This window comes from Pogoniulus pusillus, chromosome 16 (assembly GCF_015220805.1).
Source record: "Pogoniulus pusillus isolate bPogPus1 chromosome 16, bPogPus1.pri, whole genome shotgun sequence".
NCBI classification, from domain to species: domain Eukaryota; kingdom Metazoa; phylum Chordata; class Aves; order Piciformes; family Lybiidae; genus Pogoniulus; species Pogoniulus pusillus.
The window spans coordinates 527,745-550,598 of NC_087279.1; the positions used below are offsets into that span (position 1 = coordinate 527,745).

Genomic DNA, 22,854 nt, shown 5'->3' on the forward strand with positions numbered 1-22,854 from the left:
AGCACAAGGGCGGAGGGGGCGGGCCGGCGGCGCGGCTGGTGCTTGGCCGCCCCTGGCCGGCAGGGGGCAGCGCCCGCCCCGGAACGTCGGTGCGAGCGGAACCTCTGCGCGCCGGCGAGGGGGCGCCGTTCGGTGCGGGACCGCCGTGCCACGTCTGAGCCGCTCGGCCGGAGGGCAGCCCGCGCCGCTCGCCGCCGGGAGTACCGCGGGCACCGCCGTCGCCATGGTAGGTTCGAGGCAGAGGCTGAGGGGGTCCAGCCCACGCCCGGCTCCGCGGAGTGACAGCTGGGAGGGCTCCGGGCACCTTTCAGAGCTGGAGGGAGAGGCGACGGGGGCGCCGTGGGGGAGAACCGGCGGTGACCCGGTGCGTGGCCCCAGCCCTACCGGGTTCGGTCTTCCGAGCGTGGACTCTGCGCCGCGCCTGGGTACGGCAGCGCTCCGTAACGGCAGCCCCGGCCGGCCGAGGCTCCTCAGCGGGCGCCCTGGTGGGGCCGGACCGAGTTCGGCCGGGGAGCTCTGGGGTGCGGTGCCGTGTGCGGGAGTGGGCCTCGGTGTGCGCTCTGCCTGATCCTGCTTCTCCTCCTTTGCAGGTCTCGGTAATTAACACCGTGGACACCTCTCACGAGGACATGATAGTAAGCGTGTGCGGGATGCTGCCGCTGGGGGAAGGGAAACGCTTCCAAGCTTCGCTCTTCCTGCCCAGGCCTGTTCCTGCTCGCGTTGGTGGCCCTGTGCAGGCGCGGAGTGGTGCGGGGCGGCAGCAGCGGGCACTGCCTTTCCTTTATGTGCACCTGGGCAGGTTTAGACTGGACATGAGCAACAATTTGTTCTCCTTGAGAGTTGTGTAGGCCGGGCCCAGGCTGCCCGGAGTCCCCAGCCCTGGCTTCAAAGCCATGGAGCTATGGAGTTGGAGGCGGCCTGGCAGTGCTAGGGCGAGGGCTGGCCTGGATGATCTCAAAGGTCTCTTCCAAGCTAAACACTCTGCGGTTCTGTGTGGATGTTCCCAGCAGGTTTGCAGGTGTGGGGAGGACACATGAGTCACATGGAGGAGCCAGGCCCCGGTTCGCTGCTGGAGTGTCAAACCTAACAGGTGTCCTCCTGCACCTGCTTGACCCTGTAGGAGACAAACGTGGAACTGGCTGAGGCTTTCTAGTCTCTGCCACTCCTTTCCTGCCCTCTGCTGAGAACGCTGCTGCCCTGCGTCCGCAGGGTGCCCTCTGCTTGCGCTTGGTGCAGGCAGCAGCTGGGGACAGGCAGGAGCGAAGCGGCCTGTGTGGATGGGCTCCTGCCCTCCCGTCTAGCCTGCCGTGCTGGGACGCAGCTCCGCAGGGCTGCTGCAGCTGCTCCAGCAGCAGTGGGTGGCTCGGGAGGCTGCGCAGGGCTCAGGCTGGCGGTGCTGAGGCAGCTCTCTCCCTCGCAGCACGATGCCCAGATGGATTACTACGGCACCCGGCTGGCCACCTGCTCCTCCGACAGGTCCCTCAAGATCTTCGACGTGCGCAACGGCGGCCAGATCCTGATCGCAGACCTGAGGGGGTAAAGGCTGCTGGGCTGGGGAGTGGGTTCAGTCTGGCCTTCGGCTCACGTCAGAGGCAGGGTGAGCTGCTGCCGGGCTGTGATGGCTGGCTGTGGCTAAGCAGCTGTCAGGGGCATGGAGCCACTCTGGGCCAGCCTGCACAGCGACTGCTGCCTTCATTAAGCATTTGCCACCCTCACTTTTCAAGAAGTGAACACCCAGCCTGAGTGCTGGCACTGGGTAAATGTTTGGAGCTGTCTCCTGTGGCAGTGGCTCTGGCAGCCCTGCATGCTGCTGGGCATCCTGGCACTGCTCACTTTTCCTAGGGCTGCGTCATCCAGTGACAGCTCCAGCCGGGCCTGGAAGGGCTCTCTCTGCTTTCCCAAACAGCACCATTTCTTGCAGGCATGAAGGTCCTGTGTGGCAGGTGGCCTGGGCTCATCCCATGTACGGCAACATCTTGGCCTCCTGCTCCTACGACAGGAAGGTTATTATCTGGAAGGAGGAAAATGGCACCTGGGAGAAGACCTATGAGTACACAGGGCATGACTCCTCAGGTACTGGGCTCTGCAAGGGTGGGGGTGTTCAGGAAGGGGAGATAAATCTATCAGTGTTCAGGAAGAAAGCTTCTGTCAGATGGCATGAATTAGTGGGGAGACAGTCAGGCTGTGCAGCTTAAACAGAACATGCTGCTGGGTGGCCTCCTGTCCTGATCCATGGCCTGCTGCATGGCCTCCTGTCCCGGTTGCTGGCATGCTTGTGCAGAAGCTGGTTTACAAATCAATCAGCTCTCGGGGGTGGGTGCTGAGCTCTGGAGGACAGTATTGTGTGTGTGCACTAGCAGAGGAGAGGGACAGGTAGATCCCAGCACACTATCCTTTTTTACAGTTGGAAGTGCTTGGCACTTCTATCTGCAGCTTAGTTGTGTTACCATCCCAGGCTTTCAGTGCTGTCTGGCTTTTGTCCTAGCGTTGGCAGCACTCCCCACTGCTGCAGGAGGTAGTCCCAGTTTTCACTGTGAGAGCTCTGTGGGTGCTCTCCTAAAGGGTGCCAGGAACAAAGGCAGCTCTGTCCCTCAGCTAGAAGTGCCAGCTGCCTGCCTGTGCTGAGCTCCAAGCAAGCTGCTCCCTCCCTGTGCCTGCTGCTCTGGGCAGTGCTGCGCAGCTGGTTCTGGGCAGTCAGAGGTGTAACCCAGTGGTCTCCCCCTTCCCAGTGAACTCTGTCTGCTGGGCACCACATGACTATGGCCTGATCCTGGCCTGCGGCAGCTCGGACGGAGCCATCTCCCTGCTGAGCTACACGGGGGATGGGCAGTGGGAGGTCAAGAAGATCAGCAATGCTCACACGGTGAGTCTGGCCCCGGGGGCAGCTCAGGGGGGCTCAGGGCTGTGACTAAACGCCCAAGTTGGTGCCTCGAGGAACCTGTAGGCTAGGTGAACACTGAAACAGGCTAAAATGATGTGAAGCAGCATCTAGAGCCAAGCACACCTTGTTCTACCTTACCCCAGAGTGGGAAGCTGCACTTGGCAGTCGCTGCGGTGCAGCAGAGACCATGGAGAACACTGAGCAGCTGGAAACAGCTCTTTGTTCAGAGTTGGTGTGGAGCTCAGTGACAGAGGCTCTGGTACTAAGGACATCTCTACAAAGAGACTGGCAGTGAGCTGCAGGACTCCTGGGTTCCCAAAACAGAAGGTTGGGGCAGAACTTTCTAAATAAATGGCAGTGGCTGGCAATAAAAGCAAGCTGGGCTCCAAGCCAAAGGTTCCTCCTACACTCCTGCATGTTAGCAGCTGCTAAGCAGCAACATCAGTCTGCCTTGAGTCTCTCCAGTTGGTGTCTTGTCTCCACTGCTCACAGCTCTGGGGTGGTATTTCACACACAACAGTCCTTAGCTGCCCCAGGCTTCTGGAGTAATTGCCTCACTGAGGCCAGGCTATGCCTGCATTTCTTACTCATACAGATCCATTCAGCTTCCTGAGATGGGATTATCCCCAGGCAGAGCATGCCTGGGCCCCTCTGTCCCCTCAGCAGCTTTAAGTACTGGATCTTCTCCCTCACTAGATTGGATGTAATGCAGTCAGCTGGGCTCCTGCTGTCGTCCCAGGAAGCCTTATAGAGCAACCCTCTGGTCAGAAACCCAACTACATCAAGAGGTTTGCCTCCGGGGGCTGTGACAACCTCGTCAAGATCTGGAAGTAAGTGTTCTGTGGCCAAGCTCCGTGGTCACTTAGGAACCCTGGTGCCCTTCATAGTCTTTGAATGTCCCCAGCAGTCTCTCTGGTGACATTTTCAGCATCTCTGTGCTTTGCTCTTTGAGTAGTGCTTTAAGGAGCCACCGTGGTCCTGTAGAACCCATCACTGGCTACAGCAGTTTGTGTCAGCTCTGCTGCACCCTGTCACTGCAGCACTGTCACACAGCTGCAGGTCAGGCCCTGTGTCCCCTGGAGGGACCTTGTCTGGTGAAGCTGTAGAGCTCTTGGAGAGGAGTGGGGAGCCCTTGGAGCAAACCAGGAGGCTGGAAGCTACAAACACTCCCAGAAGAGGGGATGGGAAGTATGAACTGGGGCTGCTGCTGCCACCCTCCTGGCTGTGTGTTTGCAGGGAAGAAGATGGGCAGTGGAAAGAGGAGCAGAAGCTGGAGGCTCACAGTGACTGGGTTCGAGATGTGGCCTGGGCTCCATCCATAGGCTTGCCAACAAGCACCATTGCCAGCTGCTCGCAGGTGAGGCCTCTGCTGTGGGGACAGGCAGGTTCCCAGTGCCCTGCTCCCATTCCCTTCCCTCTAGTAAAGAAGCAGCAGGGGCAGAGCTGCTGCAGCAAGTCCTTCTGGCAGTCCTTTGCTGTCTCTGGCTAGGAGCTTTGACTCCCGTTCTGCACCTCTCAGCCCAGGAGAAGCCTTTCTGGACAAAGGCTTGGCCTGTCTGGCTCTGGACCAAAGACTGCCTTCTGCTTTGACATTCCTGAGCAAGGTGGGGGGGTCTGACTGCCAGGAAAACCTTCAAAGGGACATCATATTTTGATGGGTCTAGATCAGATTCACTGAGCTTCCAGCTGTGAGTCCTGGCATTTCTGATCAGCCTTGATGTCCTCAGTCTTCATGCTGCCTGGAGCGTTCTTGCTGCTAACCATTCTGGATGCACCCTTTGGTTTTGTGTCAGCAAGAAGCCTGCTCAGTGCACTGCTCACCTGCTGTCACCTGTCTGGAAAGCAAAATCTCATTGTGCAGCTGATACTGTGTGGCTTTGGGGAAGTTCTCTCTGGGGTTTGCAGGACCCCTTTGGTACCCCACTTTGCCCCTCAGAGGAACACTCTGCCCTTGCTCACAGCCCTCTTCTGCGCTGGCTGAGAAGCCACAGACACCTCTGGGGTCCCTGCTGGGGCTGTGGGTGGGAGGTGCAGCCTTCGGTGCTGGGGGCACTTTCTGTGTGCCATAACCTTGCTCTGCTGGCTTCTGCAGGATGGCAGAGTCTTTATCTGGACCTGTGACGATGCCTCTGGGAACTCCTGGTCACCAAAACTGCTGCACAAGTTCAACGATGTCGTCTGGCACGTGAGCTGGTCCATCACTGCCAACATCCTTGCAGTGTCTGGAGGAGACAATAAAGTGAGTACTGCTGCCTGCCTGCCAGCCTGCTCTGGCCTGAGCTGAGCTAGGCTGATAGCCCTTTGTTGAAGACAGAGGACTGTTGCAGGCTTTCTTTTGCTGCAGTGCTGCCCTTGTCTCCTTTTCCCTTCCCAAGAGGGGAGGAAGACCACAGCCTTTGCAGACTGCTTGGCCTGCATTCTTAGTCCTTGCTGGAGAGTCAAGTCCAGGCTTGGCCTGCTGTTGCAGGGGACCAACAGCAGCACTCCCACTCTCTTCTTCGGCACTGGGTGATCACTCAGTGTGCAGACACACACAGCCTGGCAGGAGGCTGTGGGGCTGACTGCTGTCACCAGACTGCCACACAACCAGGAAGGTGACTTAGAGTTGTAAAGTGGGTTGGGTTGGAAGGGACTTCAAAGCACATCCAGTTCCAAGCCCCTGCCGCTAGCCCAGGTTGCTTCAGGTCTCAGGGTGATAAATGTGGGGAAATGGGAGGCTGAGGCTGCTGCCTGCTGTGTTTTTGAGGTCACGCTGTGGAAGGAGTCAGTGGATGGACTGTGGGCGTGCATCAGCGACGTCAACAAGGGGCAGGGCGGGGTCTCGGCCGTGGCAGAGGGGCAGCAGAACGAGCAGTGACGCCCCCAGCACGGCCCCGCCACCGCCGGTCCTCAGCTGCCGTGTTCCTGACCAACCAAAACTGACTGCAGCTGAACTGGGCAGCACGGTGGGGAGCAGTGATGCGTTTCTGTCGGCAGTCTGTAACCGTTCCTGGCAGGCTGCAGTCTTGATTGACATTCCCTGAAATGGAAGGTGAAGAGCAGAGCAAAGCACTGTGCCTTGGGCTACTCCTGCAGGCAGGGGGAGCTGTCCCTGCTCTCCTGGGCTGAGGTCAAATCCAGTCGATGGTGCTGTGGTCAGACCTGCAGCACCTGGGTGAGAACAGGAGGAGGCTGTCAGAAGTGTGACCTCCTGTGTGCCAGGAGACAGGAGTGAACTGCTGCCAAGGGGAAGCTGGAGAAGCCAACTGTCCATAAAATGGGTTGGAAGGTGGCAAATTGGGCTGGCATAGTACAAGAGCTGCCTGCACCCTCAGCTGTTCATAGAATTACTGACAGCCAGAGACTGGGAGGGAGGTGGAAGGATCTAAAGTAGTCAGTGGTAAAGGTCTGGAGTCACTCCTTACTCTTCCTTCAGAGGGCAGGAGGTTGGCAGTGCAAGCTGGTGCAGTCTCGGCAGCAGATGGCAGCATGCAAGCTTGGCCCTTCTGGTGGCAGCGAAGTGGTGCTTTGGTCCCCCTGGAAGTGATGTTCCTGGCCAGGTGGAAGTCCTGTGCTTCCCGAGGCTGGCCAGGAGTAGTGCAATGCACAGGTCCTTTGCTCTGCAGCTGGTTCTTTAACCAGATCACGAAATCAAGCCCTAAACTGAAGAGGTTTTTTTTAGCCACACTTCTGTACCTCAGGAGTCTTTTGGTGAGATACCAACAGAATAAAGTCCTCTTGGTTAGAGCCTGCTCTGAGGTGTTTGCTGCTCCTTTCACAGAGCTCCTGCTAAGGCTGCCAACAGCCTGCCTTTGGTCAGGCCACAGACACACTGTCCCCCAACCCGTGCTGGGATGGCTGGGAAGTTGCTGGTCCACTGGAGAGCTGTGAGAACCAGCTGCCTGCAGTGTCACTGCCTTCAGCTGGAAGAAACCACACCTCGGAGCACCTGTGGCTGAAAGCTGAGGCACTTTTCCCTCCCTGCAAGAGGGAAAGCACCGAAGGTACTCATTTCCCCTTTGGTCCTCAGTCGCACTGAAGGATTCACAGCTTAGCTGAGCTGTGGCTGTGCCCCCTCACGGAGACCCCCACCAGCTGCTGCCCTGTGAGCACAGCTTTCCCTGCAGGGGTGGGGCTGGGACAGCAGGCTCGGAGGAGCAGGTTGGTTTCCAGGGGTTTTATTCACAAAGGTGTTAGTAAATGGTGATGTTTGCCAGGGAGGGGTTAGAGGATGCATCCTCCTGGCTAGCCAAGCTGTGCAGCAGAGTTGGAAGAGTGCACAGGGTCACCTCCTGTGCTGCTGGAACTCAGCAGGCCCATGGCTTTCACCTCAGGGTGCTTTCACACGACCACGGAACAAGGCAAAGAGAAACCCTTTCAGGCTGGAGCTGGAGGAGAACAAAACCTGTCAAGCATTTGTGTGAACTGTCTGACCTGTGTCCTTCCGCTTCAAACCCTGAGGCTGTCTGGGTGCACTGCTCCCTGCAGGAGACCCCAGGAATTCCCCACAGCTGTTCCAGGTTCCTTAATGTAAAGTTCCAGCACTGGAAGAGTGATGGAGATCTCTGTGCAATCTCCTGGAGAACAAAGCAGTTCTGGGCCACTCCAGATACTCTCAGTGTCTCCTGTGTCAGTGCCAAGGGTTTCTTGGTTTGAGTCTGGTGAAATACAAGGACTGACACTAGCAGGCAGCATCCAAGGCACTTATGGTGAAGGGCTTTTAACAGGCCTTAGTGTAGAGATCTGAGTGCTAGATGTACAGATGACTCCAATGCTCTTCAGTTAACAGCCCTTTACTTCCTCCTGAGAGCAGCTGCAATGAGCGAGGCACTGGCCAAAGTAAAGCCAGAACTGCCTGCACTGCACTGGGGTTTAGCCATTCCTGTGTACCAGGCCCTACTACCTGTGCTGAGGAGGCAGCAGGGCCCTGTCTGACAGCTTGCTGCTGCCTGCCCTTGGACCGCACACGAGTGGGGCCCAGCAGCAATGCTACAGACAAGAAATAGTCACAACAGTAAGGGTGAGAAGTAAGGTCCTCACTGAGAACTAAGGAGCTCCTCCACCCCCTGCCAACTAACTACAACAAAGCCTTGGAGGGGCCTCCAACAAAATGCAAGAGATTTTAAATTAAAGTCTTGTACAACAGCTACATCATGAACCACAATGAGAACCCTCTGTGAGAAGCCGCAGTGACGCCTCAAGGACAACGAGGAGAAATTAACTTCCAGAAGGACTCTTCAGCAGTGCCTGGGAGCTGCTGGCAGTGAGCCTCGGCCAGGCTCAGCTGTGCTGCGTCTGTACCTAGTGGAGCAGACTGCCCTGGCTTCAGTGAGTCACCTACAGCTCTGCTCAGCGCAGCTCAAGCTGCGACTGAGGCATGCAGAACACCTGAGAACTCGCACAGAGATCCCCTCTGGTAAAGCAGTGTTTGAGACTGTGGACTAAGAGGCCACGGAACAGGGTGGGCTCCAGCCTCAGGAGGGTCCTGCCGGCCTGTCCAGTGGTGCTGCTTGCTGCTGCCTCAGCCTGCTCCCAGCAGACAGGTTAGATGTAGATGTGCTGCAACACTGCAAAAGTACCCCCAGCTGCTCTGGCAGCTGCTTGCCACCTCTGCAGGTGGGCAGGAGGTGGCACTGCTGCTGCCAGTGGCACTATGCCTCTGCTGCAGAAGTATTTCCTATTTCTTCTGGGGTTGATCACTTTTGTTTTGCTCAGTCAGGGCTGATGTTTCTGATCCAGATCTGTTGCTCACAGGCAAGGTGCACCTCTGCCATCTCTCCGATGAAGGGACACTCCTGAGCTGGTCATGTCTAAGGGATCCATCCAGTTAGGAGTCAAAGAGTTCAGAACTGCTCAGTTTGTCTTCTTCATAGAGCAAAATATTTTCCATGAGCTTCCTCTTTTGATCATTGATCTTTATTTTCCAAGACGTCTCTCTGGGTAATGCTGGAAAACAAAAGTGCTATCTGGTGAGAACAGTGACAAGAACCCAACCCATCTGCTGGCTGAGTGGTGCCTGCAACTCCAGCTGAGAACACACCAACAAACCTGCTCTGGGGAAAAGGTCTGCTAAAGCCCCAACACCATTCCCATGGAATTACAGAAAGGTCTGGAGTGGATGGGACCTTAAAGATCACCTAGCTCTGATCTCCTGCCATGGCCACCTTCCACTAGGTAGTTCAAGGCCTTGTCCAGCCTGGCATTGTGTAGATTTATTGGTATGTGATAACTAAAGAGGAAAGATTTCCTGCCCCGTGTTTAGAAGCAGGCAAAAGAGTCTTGGCAGAAGGGGCTGACTGGTCCCTGCTATTACACCACTGGAGCACTCGCACAGGCTCTGCTGCCAGGAAAGGAGCATGGGCACTCCTGCCACAAGAGCCTGCAGAGGCTGAGTGGGGAAGTTCTGGGAGTGCCCTGCTGACTGATCTGGCTTTACCTTGAGCACAGGGTGGCTGCAGATCTGTGCTGTCTGCTGGAATGCTGCTGGGGGCTGCAGCCTCCTCGCTCCTGCTGCAGGCTTCACTCCTCTGCTGGAGTCCATTTGTGGCTTTGTCCTGCCTGACCCCAGCGTCAGAGGCTGCTGCCTTCTCCGAGGTGCTGCAGCTGCTGCTGGGTAGCTCTTCTGCAGATCTGTCTGAAGGGTTCCAGATGAAGCTGCTGGACTCATCTGACTCGCAGGGGACCCGTGACATCTGCTCGCAGTAGGTGTCAGGGGACACAGCTGCCAGCAGCAGCAGGCACGGAGGGGCACTGCTCAGCGCCAGGGGCTGCTTGCTGCCCTCCTTACTGCCCCCTGCAGAGGGCATCTCCCTGCTCATGCTGCTTGTCTCGTCATCAGTTTCTTCCGGGGTGTTGATGGAGAAGCCAGAGGCACTGCCCCCACAGAGGCAGTGCTCTCTGAGCCTCTTCTCTGCCGTTCCCACCACGCCAAGGGCCTGTTGCCAACAAGGACATGTGTCAGCACATAGCAGCTCCTGTACCCCTCTTACACCTGCTACCCATCAGAGACTGGGCTGGGCTGCAAGCAGCCATGAAGGTCATCCAGTTCCAAACCCCTGCCATGGGCAAGGACACCTGCTGCTAGACCACATCGATTGTTCAAAGCCCCATCCAACCTGGCATTCAACACTGCCAGGCTTGGAGACTCCAAAACTTCTCTGGGCAACCTGTTCCAGTGCCTCGCCACCCTCCTGGAGAAGAATTTCTTCCTCATACCCCATCTCAGTCCAGCTTCTTCCAGTTTGAAGCCACCATCCCTTGTCCTGTCATTCCAGGCCTTTCTAACAGGTCCCTCCCCAGCTCTCCTGCAGCCCCCTTCAGGTACTGGAAGGCTGCTCTAAGGTCTCCCTGGAGCCTTCTCCAGGCTGAACAACCCCAACTCCATTCTCCTACACCAGCACTCTCAAAACCAAGACAGGGATGTTGGAGCATTAGCCCTTACTGTCAAGAAGACTGAACTCTTGGTGATGCATTTCTAATGTTACCTCTGCTATGCTGGGATTCTTCTTTCTCAGACAGAGGCAGATGGCTGAGGCAAAGTCAACAGCAGCCTCTTCCAGCAGGTGTCCTACTCTGGTGTCCAGGTATTTACAGCAGATTTCCTTGGCAGCCAGCTTATCAAAAGGTTTTCCTTTGGAGCAGCAGCTTTCTTTGGCCACCTGAATTTCATCAGCAATCAAGTCCTTCTGTTGGCAGGAGGGAAACACAGCAGTGAAGGCAAAATGACCACCTTGGTTCTCTGCACCACTGAGCAGGAGCCTTGCTGCATGCCTGCTCCTATTGCTCCTCCATGGCTGCTTACAGGAGAGGAGGCCAGGGGGGTGCTCTGCCTGTGGCTCCTGTCAGGCTCCCCGAGGCAGAGCCAGCTCTTCTAGGCTGGAGCCACTGACAGGGATAGAGAGCAACCCACTGCAGCACTCTGCACGTGGCCTGTCCAATGCCTGCTAAAGACATCCCAGAGCTGGAGGCCTCTGCCTTCTGAACCCCTATGGGTGCTGCTGAGCTCCTTGGAAAAAGGGAGCTACAATACCCTGGGAGTCCCCTCAGAGGCCTCAACCAGGTGGCAGGTTAGAGAAGCAGGTTCCATCCAAGGAATGTGGGTGGAACCTGCTGCCCCGAGGTTCTGCTGATGGCATCAGTGGGCAGGGCCAGTCCCAGCTGCTTGCCAAGGCAGCCTTAGCCACGCTGTGAATTCCAGAGCCACCCACAGCCCCCGTGATAAGCAGTGGCACCTCCTACTCACCCACGCTGCCCGACTTGGGTTGGCACAGCAGCACTGCAGCACCGAGCCTGCTCTCTGCTATATGCAGGTGTTGAAGCACTAATTACTCTGGAGTCCCTCTCTACAGGCAGGCCAGCACTCCTGAGCAGGGTGTGACATGGGAATGTCTGGTTTGCTTCTGCCTATGACAGGGCAGCTACTGATGTCAGCAGCACCAGGGCATGGCTCCCAAACATCCCTTGCTCAGGATGGGCACAGCAGACTGCAACTAACAAACTAGAGACAATGAAAAGCCATTTTCTGGCAGCAGCCCCATTCCCTTGTGCTGGCATTCACCACCCCTTTCTCTCACCAGGTAAGCAGGGTGTCTCCCTTCATCCAGAGCCTTCATCCCTGTCAGCATCTCTGCCAAGACCTAGACAGCACAGGTGAGAGAGCAGAGGCTGTGCTCAGAATCAATCCAGCTTTCACAGATAGGATCTGCAGTAGAGAAATGTTGCACTGCCAGAGTTTGCCACCCACTGAGGAGTGTGAACGTGATTAAAGCAGGGTTTCAGCATGTTACAGGCAACAACTGCACTGTGAAGGTGCCACAGAACAGCTGCATCAGGCCACTGCTCTTCTACCCATGCTGCTGTCCAAAAGCACCAAAGAATGCAGAACACAGGGAGCAGGCAACATACCACACCACAGCTGAACACATCCACCCTGTCTGCCAGCTGCCCATGCCTGACGACATCTTCTGGCAGATAGGTGAGAGAACCCTGCAGCACTTTGGTTTTCATCACGGCATATTCGGATTTCTTATCAGCAGAAAGCAGCCTCAGACCTGAATGTCCAAGCTTCGGTGTCAAGTTTTCATCCAGCAAGACATTTGAGCTGCGAGACAGACAAAGCAAGGCTGGAGCCGGCGACGCTTGGGCTGCCTGAGCCACGGCTGCTCAGATCGCCTGAGGCACAGAGCTGCACTCTGACACTTCTCAAGGCATGTGCTGAGCGCCTCCAGCCTTTGGCCTGCCGTCTATAAATGAAAGGATAAAAAGGGGTAGAAAGGGAGAAAGGGAAGGATAAGCACCCCAGAAAGGACAAGAAAAGCAGCCAAAGCTGAGCACTTCCAAACGGGGATGAGTCACACAGCAGTGACACCCATGGAGCAGTAGCAGAGAGGCTCTGCACACAGCGTTCAGCCATGCAGGCTTCCAGCTGCTGCTGCTGAGGGCATCCTGGAATCAGCAGGTGACCAAGGGAATGCCGAAGGGACAAGCCCCTCACCTCTTGATGTTGCCATGAAGGATTCCAAAGTTATGGAGGTACTGCACAGCTCGGAGGAGCCCCGCTGCAATGCTGACTCGTGCCTCCCAGGGCAGCGGAGCGGAGCTGTCCTGCCAGCAACAGAGAGGCAGGTTAGAGAACAAACCCTGTGAGATGCCACAAGTTCTGCAAACCAAACACTTGGGCTGAGCCCCAGTCATGACTCTGCTGAGCTAAATCCAAAGCCTGGTACAAGACAGAAACTGCTGATCTGTAGGCCAAGGAAGGAATGAACTCTGCTCTCTTTTGCTGCACACTTTGCCTGCCATCGGACACAGGCAGAGGTGACAGCAGGACCATGCATGTCCACCACTGAGCCAGCACTGGTGGGATGGTTTGTGTGTTTCTGAGGTTCCCTGCCCTCTGATCTCCTCTGGAATCGCTGAGTAGGTGTGAACACCTCCAGCTGTTCCCTCCAGGGCCCCTGTGACACCTGCAGCACACCACGCTGGTGTGATGATGGCTTCTGCAGAACTGCATTTCCCAAGCCACTGAAGTACTGCGGCAGAACAGAATCCTTAGGACTTTAGGAACGTAAAGGCTGTCCAGCAGGAACTTCCAGCTGACCTGATCTGCTTTGCAATAGGAAAACCAAGAGCTGCAGCCTCTCTGGATCTGTGGTCAAGGTATTTGGGCACCTCTTGTAGGTGAATGCACAGAGACCTAACTGCTTTCCATGCAGTTTGCTTACCTGAGCATGGAGCTTGTTTTGCAGGGATCCATTAGGCAGGTAGGGATATATCAGACAGTGCAGTCCAGTTTCTATGGAGAAACCCAGCAGCTGCAGAATGTTGACATGACAACACCTGCAGGCAGAGATCACCAGGGATTTGCCAGGGAAGTAAGTGCAACAGAGAAAAATACATTCCTGATCTGGAACAAATTCCTACCTTCAAGAGCAGTGGCCCCTGCAGCAGGAAACAGAGTGGCCCTGAGCAGGGTGGCAGCAGGACAGCAGCAGGAAGACAGTGGGATCATAGAATCACAGAAGGTCAGGGGCTGGAAGGGACCTTGAAAGCTCACCTGTTCCAGCCTCCTGCCAGAGCAGCATCACCCAGAGCAGATCACACTGGAACACATCTAGATGGTTCCTGAATATCTCCAGAGAGGGAGACTCCAGAACCGGGATGGCAGAAGGACAGCAGCAGGAAGCAGCAGTTCAGCAGGAGGCTGAGTAACCCCGCAGCAGAGAGATGGTTGCAGTGCAGCCCTACTCCGAGCAGGCAGGAGGGATGTGGAGCTCCAAGGGCACCCCTTCCTTACCATCCCAGGACTGGCAGAGCACTGCTGCAGCACCAGAAGGCAGTGGCTTGCCCAGGGCTCCAGTGAAGACCACACAGAACCCTGCTGGTCCCCGAAGAGCACAGCACTGATCAGGGACACAAGTCCCGAAGCAAACACAGGCAGGGTGTGCACAAGCTGCTTACCGAAAGCAGATCTGCACCTCTGTGTGGAAGAATCTTTGGGTGGCACTTGGGCTTGTGCATTCTGTCTGAAAAAGGCAAAGGTGCAGCAGTGTCAGCAGCAGTCTCAGGTGACAAACTGCTGCAGAAAGGCAGCCCTGGAGAACTAGAGCACAGCTCGAGGCCGAGACACGTCTGCTCCAACCACCAGTGCAGGCAGAGTTCACAGAGCTGCTCACACAAGCAGGGCATTAGCCCCCTCTGTTTGCTGAGGCTGGGGGCATTTCCATCATCCCCTTGTCCTCTCCTCTCGTGCTGGGTCCTCACCCATACAACACTGAGCAACAACTGCCCAGGCCCAGGAGACACAAGTGACACTCCTCTCTGAAGAGAAAAAGGGGTACTTGCCTCTTTGAGTCTTTTGATGGCATACACCACGTTGTTCCTCTGGCCCTTGTAGACGTCTGCAAAAGCTCCTTCCCCAATTCTGCTCTCCTCGCTGAAGCTGCTGGTGGCACCGGCAACTTCCTTCTGGGTCCAGAGGAGGCTCCCGCTGGGCAGCTCCATCATCGTCTCCTGCTGTGGGCTTGGGGAGCTGCAGGGCTGCAGAGTTGCAGAAGAAACAAGTTTATCTGGCGCAGATTCCTGTGCCTTTTCCTTCCCTCAGGCAGGGGCCACGCGTTCTGCTCTGCCATTTAAGCAGTGGCTGTGGGCTGAACGAAACCGCAGAAGGTGCAGGGCAGTCACCGCCGAGGGCCTCCCTTTGCAGTAGCTGTTAGCTGTTACCAGCCTCCACTGCCACCCTGCCCAGGAGCCAAGCTCCATTCTGCTTCCAAGTCCACAGAGTTCTGTGCAGTGGTGGCAGTTTGAGGAACAATCACCACTGAACTTTGTGGCTGGGCCACATCTTAACAAACAGCTGGACCAGAAGGCTGAGTTGCACTGATGCATCGATGGGAACCTCACATCCACTTCTGAAGCAGCTGCTGCTGCTTGCATAACCATTTGTTGCTTCCAGCCTGACAAGTCCTAATGCCAACTGCCATTACAGCTCCTCTGTAGCCAATCATGCAGCTTGCACAACCTCAGGTGCTCCAGGCTGGAGAAAGGAAAACCTGAACCCTGCTGGAGCTTTGCAGCTGTGCTCTGCTGGCTGCTGCTGTGAGCTGTGGCACTCTGGGAGAGCTTCAAGTCTTGAACACCAATCCTCTTTAAAACACCCCAAACAAAATCACCCAGAGAGAAAGGCCAGGACATGGTGGGGCCAGAGTGCCTGCATGGATCTGGGAAATGCTGGGGATCCACAGGACAGATCCCGACAGATCACCTCTGAGACAAGGAAGGAGGGAGCTGGAGACTGCTGGAATTGTGAGGGGTTTCTCCTGTTCCAGACTGCAAGATAGGTAAGGACTGGAACCCCTGGAACCCAGAGGTTATGGGACTCCATCCTTGGAGATTTTCAGTTTCCAGCCTTACAAGGCTCTGGGCAACCTGGCTTGAATTCAACACTAGCCCAGTTCTAAGCAGAAACCACAGTTTGAGTGTAAAATTAAAAGCACTCAGAAGGCCATTCTGGCTGTCAGTGCTGTGTACTGCACTGTCCTGTGATCGCACCAGACCTGTGGAGACCTCTGTAGAACCTCTGATGGAAATTCCTTCACTGTTTGTGGACTCAATACCCACACTGTTAACTTGCCCCTCACTGTGAAGACAGAGGATGAACTTGCATTGACACCCCCCAGCATGTCCCAGAGCCCCTCTCCATAGCTGGGAGCAGTGAGCTCTTTACCTTCACACTGGATGAGAAAGGAGGATTTGATTGCAGGGAATTCAAAAGGTCTCTTGGGGGAGGTGGTGGAGAAGGGAGTGAACACAAGGCTCCTTCTGCAACAGCACCTGCAACTGAAACAGCAGCACTGCAACACAGCTCGCTGGCAAACCACAGCCTGGGACTACCGGTGGAGGTTGGTGTCTGGGCAGGCTTTCCGAAGCAGGGACGGCTCCTGGCACGCTGCAAGGTGCCGAACGCTGGGTGAAGGTGAAGAGCTATCTCCCCAGCGCCCCTTCGCAAGGTGACTACTCAGACCTTCAAGTCCTGCCTCAGAGTCAGAGCTCCCTGTGCTTGCACTCCTGCCCAGATGTTCTGCAGCCCTGCTCTGCCCCATCACAGGCAGAGGGACATGCTGACCCTGCACAGCTCCTCCTGGCACCGAGAGAGGAACACGAGGCATGGAGCCCGGGTGGGACCAGGGTGTTCATGCAGACATCTTGAGATGCCAAGGGTAGACAGAGCAGCATCTCTGAGGGAAGGAGGCAGCCATGGGCTCACAGTAGGCATAAACAGCTCAGGAGTGCTAGGGAAAAGGCAAACACGCCCAGGTGAGCCCTGTGAGCAGTGCAGTCGCCGTGGCAGGCAGGGGCAAGCAGCCCTGTCTGGGTTCCACTGCAGCCTCAGAGCACACTCAGAAGCCAGGCCTGCACTTACCGCCCGCTGATGGCGCCCCCGGGAGCAAAGTGCCTGCTGAAGGCAGCAGGCTGAGCTCGCTTTCTCTCTCTCTCTTTTTGATTTCTGTGGCCATCAAAGACATGCGCTCCTGTTTGGAGGGCTCCACCAGTTCCTCATTTTCAGAGCTGGTACTGCTGGAGGCTGATGTCCCTAAGAAAGAGAAGAGAGAGATGAAGATTACCACAGAAAATAGTCTGACTCCCATCAGCTGCCAGGAAACAATCCTAGTGAAGAAAAGAGCCTGTGCAGGAGCATGGATGCCAAAATGAACATTCCAGCTGCTCCAAGGTCTCCCTGGAGCCTTCTCTTCTCCAGTGGGAACAACCCCAACTCTCCCATAGCAATGTTCTCCATGCCTCGCATCATCTTCATGACCTCCTCTGGACCCACTCTAACCTCACCTAGGAATGCAGGCTGGACTGAAGGGAGGTCTTCAGCCTAACCTCAGGAAAATCAGATCAGGTTTATTTCTTCATTACTGTGACAGAATACTGTGAAATCTCCAGTTGCACAAGGTGTGACACCAGTCATCAAACAGCCTGCAGGCCTCTTGCCCAAAGTGGTAGGACCTGCAGGCTACAGCTGTTGGCCTTTCCCTCCTGTGCTTTAACCTAGAAGTCTCTTTGAACAGAATCACTTCCCTCTTTCAACCTACTTTGCAGGGGCTTTCATGAATTTTGCAACTTCCTGCCAGGCAGACAAAGAACTGACATCAAAAATACTACAATGGACATCCAAAGCAGTGCAAGAGATTGTGGAGAGGAGGTAGAGGTCTCCTGGGAGTCATCTGCCAGAAAAATATTGACCTGGTTTGCCAGAAACGGCTTCTGCTTGTGACCAAGCACTCAGTGCAGTCCAGAAAACATGGACTGCTTCAGCTGGCAGAGCCCCAGAACAAGCCAGACCTCTGTCACCTCACTGCACGTCAGGCCTTGCACTGGACCTCGATGTAACAGACACCTGTGGGAAAGGGGCCAGCTCATGAGACTTCTGCAGTCCACTGCACCTGATCCGGGCCAGAAGTTAGTATTACTCTCCGGAAACACCACTGAAAGCTGACCAGTGCCCAGGGCGTGCCTCTTCTAGCCTCTGCTAAAGCCTCCTTGTTCAGCCCTCAAGCTGCTCTGCGCAATTCAGTCACACCCCGAATCACTTCTGACTCCCTAGCAAACCCTTTCTGGAACAGTGCCACAGTCACAAAGCAAGCCAGAGCCAAAGGCTGCTAGATGCAGCACTGCAGCATCTCGCTGGGCGGAACTGTGTGTGCCTACTGCTGGACATCCTCTCCTCGGAGCCACTTTCCTCTTTCCCCCCTAGCCCACAGGAACCATGACAAAGAACCCCACTGGCGTGCAGCAGCCAGCTCCAGCTCTCAGAGGCCAAGCCTTGCCTCAGCAGTCACAAAGTGCTTTCCTGTACCCAGGGGAACCTGAGTGCATTTATTTTTACCACAGGGAAGCCCTGGCTTTGCAGCCTGTGGCAAGGGAGGTCCAACAGGCCTCGCAAGAAAGTGAAGGTAGTTGAGAGAAGCAGAAGCAAGTGCAGGTAAACCCCCTCCTGTGCCAGAGGCTGCAGGCAGGTGCCTGTTGTGCAAGCTGCAGGTATTTACACAGCAGTTAAAAGCAACCCAAAGAGAAGGGTGTGGAATGTTTCTGGGGAGGGCTTATAACTGCCTTGGTCTGTTCTGTACCTGTATTTTTACTGACCACATTGCTGGAAGCTGCACTGGAATTGAAGCCTGAGTCTTTGCATTTTAAACCATCAGAGAGCCAAATCTTGGTTCTGTGTGAGCAGTCTTGTCAGAGGCTTCATGTACCTCTGACCCATGCCACATCCTGGCCTTTGCAGACAGGATCAGGGATTCTCTGCACAGCCCCTGGGTTTTCACTGAGCACATCAGCTCCTGGTGTGGTTTGCAAGCAATGCTGCTCTGAAACTGAGTACATGAAGCTTCTCTGGGAACCATTCACCACTGAGTTGTGTGAAGCCAATCTCAGTTTCCAATCTACTCATGGCCTTGTTCTCAAGGCCTCTAGGAGAAGAGAAAATTCTCTACCTTGGGGTAAAAGCAGCACCTCAGTTGTTCTAACAAGTACATTTGCTAAGCTCTTTGAACTCAGATTCTGCAAAAATGATGAAATTAACCCAGATGGAGAAAGCAAAAGCATCCTATGTGACCAAAGCCAGCCTGTGCCACGGCAGAGCAAAAGCAGGGTGAAAACTGCCACTGCAGCTACGGAGCAGTGAGAACACACAGCAGCTGCTCAGCTGCGGCCTGCACGTCCCTCAGAGGAGTGCAGTGTATGAGGTGGGGTTAGGGAAACGGCAGGAGCTCAGGAGCAATACAGTGAGACAAGCCAGCTGCAAAGTAGGGCCTCAGAGGTGCTGACAGAGAGAGAAGGGAAGGGCTGCCCTGCTCAGAGCCCGAGATGTGAGGGTTGTAGTGTGTGACACAAGAACACCCAGAAAGCCTCCTCGGGGCTAGGACTCAATCTCCTTAAGGACTGCACAGGCACAGAGCAAGGCTGGCTCCACGTGCCGGCAGTCACCCCTGCCTCGCAGCGTCCCCCACACTACTGCTGTGAGGGAGCCAGGCCTCCTGCAGCGCTGGCTCAGCCCGGCTGACTCAGTGCAGGCACTCCACTAAAATAACTAACCAAGGCTCTGTTTGTGACCCTGCCCGCTCGGACTGGCCCCCTGAGCAGGTTAACAGTGGCATCAGTGGCACAGAGACAAGAATCGAGGTTGCTCTCCAGGACCTGTTTGCTTTGCTGAGGAGTGAGCAGAAAGGATTGCTTTGGTCTCCTGAGCTGAGTGCCAGGGCTGAAGTCAGTCTGGAGAACTGGCACAACTCACACAAACCTCTGACTGCAGGGATACATCTTAGATCAATTTAGCATCTCACCCCAATTTACATCTTGCCTCCATTTTATATCTTACCCCAAAATTCGGCATTCCACCCCAAAATTTAGCATCCTACCTCAATTTACCTCTTATCTCCATTTTATATCTCACCCCAAAATTTAGCATCTTATCTCCATTTCATATCTTATCCCAAAATTTAGCATCCTACCCCAAAATCTAAAATGTTTCAATTCAGATCTGTTTTACAACTGATGGCTGAAAGCACCACCTTGCTTCAGAGCACAGCCAAGCTGTTCGGGGCCTCTCAAAGCATCTAAGCTGGGCACCTCAAAGGCAGGACGATGAACCTGAGAGACCAGCGGCGACTCCTCCTGCTCTATGTCACCTTCCCCTTTCCCAACACTGATGTTATCTGAGGCAGCAGAAAATCAGAATCAGGGAAGAACGTTTAGAATTTGAGCATGAGCCTCCCTGCCAAGTTCCCTGAGCCAGCAGATGAGAGGTGCTGGGCTGGGTCTGGAGCTCCAGGAAGCAGCACAGGAGGAAAGCAGCTACTCACAGTCCAGAATGACCTGGGCCGCTCGGTAGAGCTGCAGCCCCTGCAGCAGGTCCAGCAGCTGCTGCACCGTCGCCAGCCTCACTCCCCACCACCACATCAGCTCTCTGGTGATACTGATCCCTGTCTTCTCCATGCACTTGATCTTCCGCAGCTCTGTCTGGTCAGTTATCACGTAGGAGGCTGGAGGGGAACAAGGGAAGCTTCTGTTCAGAGATGGAAAAGGCAGGCAGAGCTCAGCGGTGAGGCACACTGCTGCTGCCCTGCACTCTTTGCAAAGGAAGGATCACAACACAGCAGCCATCGGGACATGGGGAAAACCCAGCTCCTACAGCAAGACTCTACTTTCATTCCTTCCACTAGTCTGGGAAAAACAGCACCAGAGACACAGAAAGAAAACCCAGGCACACTTTTCTCAGTCTCTCTTCCTCATAATCTGCCTTCAGCCCGATACTTCCCATCAAAAGAAGCCCAGGTTAAGCTCCTGGTGTGAGTCAGTGGTCAGGCTGGTCTCCTGCCTGGCAAACACCACGGTTATGTGAGCCCATACCGTGACTGAATCCTGTCTGCACTGGTGTAAGCCAAACAGCAGCTGACTCACCTGGGTGTTGTTTACCGCCAAGTAAAAGTGTGGGTGAAAGCTGCTGGGTTTAGGAGCAGGTGACACCGAGCTAACAACAGCTCCACACACTTTGCCCCACGTCCTAAACAGCACTAGGTCAGGGGAGAGCAAAGATCCCCCAGGTCAGAGCCCAGCTGCACACAAGTCATGCACTGGGAGGTGACAGACGTGAATCCCACTCGGGGTCAGCGTTTCCTCAGCAGACAGAACGAGTGAGCTCTCGAACAAAGGATATGGTGCTAAGTAAAGAGAGGCAGGTCAGCGAGGAGAGGCAGGGCAGAACTGCTTGGAGCGGGACACGGAGAAAAGGATGAAACATCCTGAACACAGCCGGGCCTGAGAAAAGCAGGGGAGCGAGGGAAGGAAGCAAAAGCATCCCCGGGACACACGAGAGAGCCAGGGCAGGGCGGCGGGCTGCCGGGAGCAGCCACGGGAACACGGCTGTCGGGAATTGCAGCCGGACGGCGACTCCCTGCCTGCGGCATCAGCTGTCAGAGGGCCGGGGCACGGCACGGCCAGGGGCCCTCTGCGGGGTCGGCTACTCCTTCTCGACGCTCGCACTCTGCCACCACACGTCCCGAACGCCGCTGCCCCATCCCCTGCCAGCCCGTGTGGGGACAGTCACAAGTCCCCGCGGCTGTCGCACCCTCCCACCGCACACGTTCCGAACGCCGCCGCCCGCGGCCACCCCGCCAGCCCCCGCCGTCCGCTGACCGAAGCGCATCCAGTCGTAGTCGCTCAGGCAGTCCATCTTCTGGCAGAAGTCCTCCAGCACCCAGGCGGGCATGCTGTGAATGTAGAGAGCCGGGGGGGCGCCCCCTCTGAGGGCCGGGGCCGGCTGCTGCAGGGTCATGGCTTCGCAGTCCCTCTCCAAGGAGCGCAAGGTCCGCGGCGCGGCCATGGTCAGCGGCCGGGCATGGTGCGCAGCAGCGAGCGCCGCGGCCTGCCCCAGTGCGCGACGGAGGCAGACTTGCTCCAGAGCCTTCCTCTTCCCAAGGGGCTGGCCCCGGCCGCCTGCCCCCACCCCGCTCGCCTCCTCGCCGAGCAAGAGCCAAGCGACACGGGCGAGCGACCGCGGGCAGGCAGGCCCCCTCCGCCGCTTCCGGGCCGCCTGACGCCGCGCCCGGCCCAGCTCCGCCCGCCTCTCCCTTTCCGGGCGCTGCGGCTGCCCGGGCCGGGGCCGGGGCCGAGCCGCTCCCTCCACGTCACCCACGCGGCGGCTGCCGCCGAGGGGCCGGGAGCGGGGCCCCGCCGCCAGAGCCTGCGTTCCGACGGGGATCTCCCAGGAGCCGCAGCGGCCACGCTCCCGGCTGGGCGCTCTGCCACCGGCGACGGGGAACGTTTCTAACAGCTCCAAGAGGCTGCACCAGCAAAAGAGGGCAGGAGAGAGAGCAGCAGCGACCCAGCTGCCAGAGGTCTGCAGCCGCTGCCCCACGCAGGAGTCACTCGTTGTGCCCTGTGGGATGGTCGCAGATAGGGTCACACAGTCGTCGTGGCTGAAGGCCTCCCAGAGCGTGGAGTCCAGCCACCGTGTCCAACAAACCGTGTCCGTGACCGCACCAGCCCCTGGCCAGCCTGTCCCAGCCCCTGACCACAGCAGCACGGAAAATGTTCCTAGCGTCCAACCTAGCCTTGCCCTGGCACAGTGCCAGGCAAAACACATCGCGAGTGGCCAGATGGCCAGGGCTCGCTCCTCAGGGATGAAGCTCCAAGCGTGTTCTCAGAGTCAACAATTCCTTACATTCCAATTCTTTCCTTCTTTGTCTTTCTGATAAAAAGCACTGAACTCGTTGGGCAGTGCAGAGGCTGCTGGCGAGGGCACCGCAGCTGTAGCTCTGCACTCACAGGGCAGCCTGCAAGGCTACTGCGACCTCTCCCTCCTCTTGCTTTTTGGGCTACTCGTCTCCAGGTCTTTTGAATTCATGACTAACAGCACTGTGAGTCTGAGGAGCTTTACATTTACCATTCCTTTGTACCCTGCACACGTTTGCACTCCAGACAGCTCCTTTCCAGAACCTCACTTCCAGACTTTGGCAGCTTTCTCCTTACCTCAGCAATCATATGAGTACCATGAAACTAACAACGAATTTCTTAGCCCTGCTGTGGCAAAGGAAAGCTGAACAACAGGCTATTGGTGAGGCCATGAGGACAGAACATAGAAACCCCTAGCCAGACGTCTCCAGGGTGGGGCTTAAAGCACCACAGCTCCAAGGCTGCCTCGGGACCCAGCTGCTTTAGCAGAAGTTCTCTTTCAACAGGCGTAGTTACAGTCAGGGGTTTTCCCCGCCCGGCTCCCTGCTCCGTGTCCAGCTCACACACCTCAGTTCTGTGTCATGGGCACACAATGAGAGCACTTCTGAAAGTCACTTGAGACACTGAGGCTTGTGTGGCAAAAAATTGGATCAAAGCAGGAAGGACCCTTGGGGCTTGGAAAACACCTGTGAAACCTGCCGAACTGGTTAGCTCGTGGGAAAGCACATCTGTGAGGGGCTGCAGCCTGGCAGCCAGAC

The 22,854-nt window shown here is 56.3% G+C and overlaps 2 protein-coding genes across 4 annotated transcripts; one reads left to right on the forward strand and one right to left on the reverse strand.

Moving 5' to 3' along the window:
* The first annotated feature begins 10 nt into the window (after positions 1–10).
* SEC13 (SEC13 homolog, nuclear pore and COPII coat complex component) lies at positions 11–6,607 on the forward strand. Of its 2 annotated transcripts, none has more exons than XM_064156124.1 (9): positions 11–226; positions 591–635; positions 1,421–1,536; positions 1,922–2,073; positions 2,730–2,863; positions 3,578–3,711; positions 4,118–4,238; positions 4,974–5,120; positions 5,628–6,607. In XM_064156124.1, exons 1-9 carry the CDS (start codon positions 224–226, stop codon positions 5,736–5,738), a joined length of 963 nt encoding a protein of 320 aa, XP_064012194.1. In that variant the 5' UTR covers positions 11–223; the 3' UTR covers positions 5,739–6,607. The 2 variants fall into 2 exon arrangements, with proteins under 2 accessions (XP_064012194.1, XP_064012193.1); XM_064156123.1 differs by lacking the exon at positions 11–226 and adding an exon at positions 324–364.
* Positions 6,608–7,022: 415 nt separating this feature from the next.
* On the reverse strand, positions 7,023–21,911 carry IRAK2 (interleukin 1 receptor associated kinase 2). Of its 2 annotated transcripts, none has more exons than XM_064156119.1 (13): positions 21,059–21,911; positions 19,726–19,905; positions 16,281–16,451; positions 15,585–15,691; positions 14,204–14,398; positions 13,820–13,884; positions 13,084–13,198; positions 12,354–12,463; positions 11,765–11,960; positions 11,434–11,496; positions 10,345–10,545; positions 9,297–9,795; positions 7,023–8,806 (listed from the first exon to the last, which is right to left on the reverse strand). In XM_064156119.1, exons 1-13 carry the CDS (start codon positions 21,243–21,245, stop codon positions 8,688–8,690), a joined length of 2,208 nt encoding a protein of 735 aa, XP_064012189.1. In that variant the 5' UTR covers positions 21,246–21,911; the 3' UTR covers positions 7,023–8,687. The 2 variants fall into 2 exon arrangements, with proteins under 2 accessions (XP_064012189.1, XP_064012188.1); XM_064156118.1 differs by having other exon boundaries at positions 15,585–15,697.
* Between the last annotated feature and the right edge of the window lie 943 nt (positions 21,912–22,854).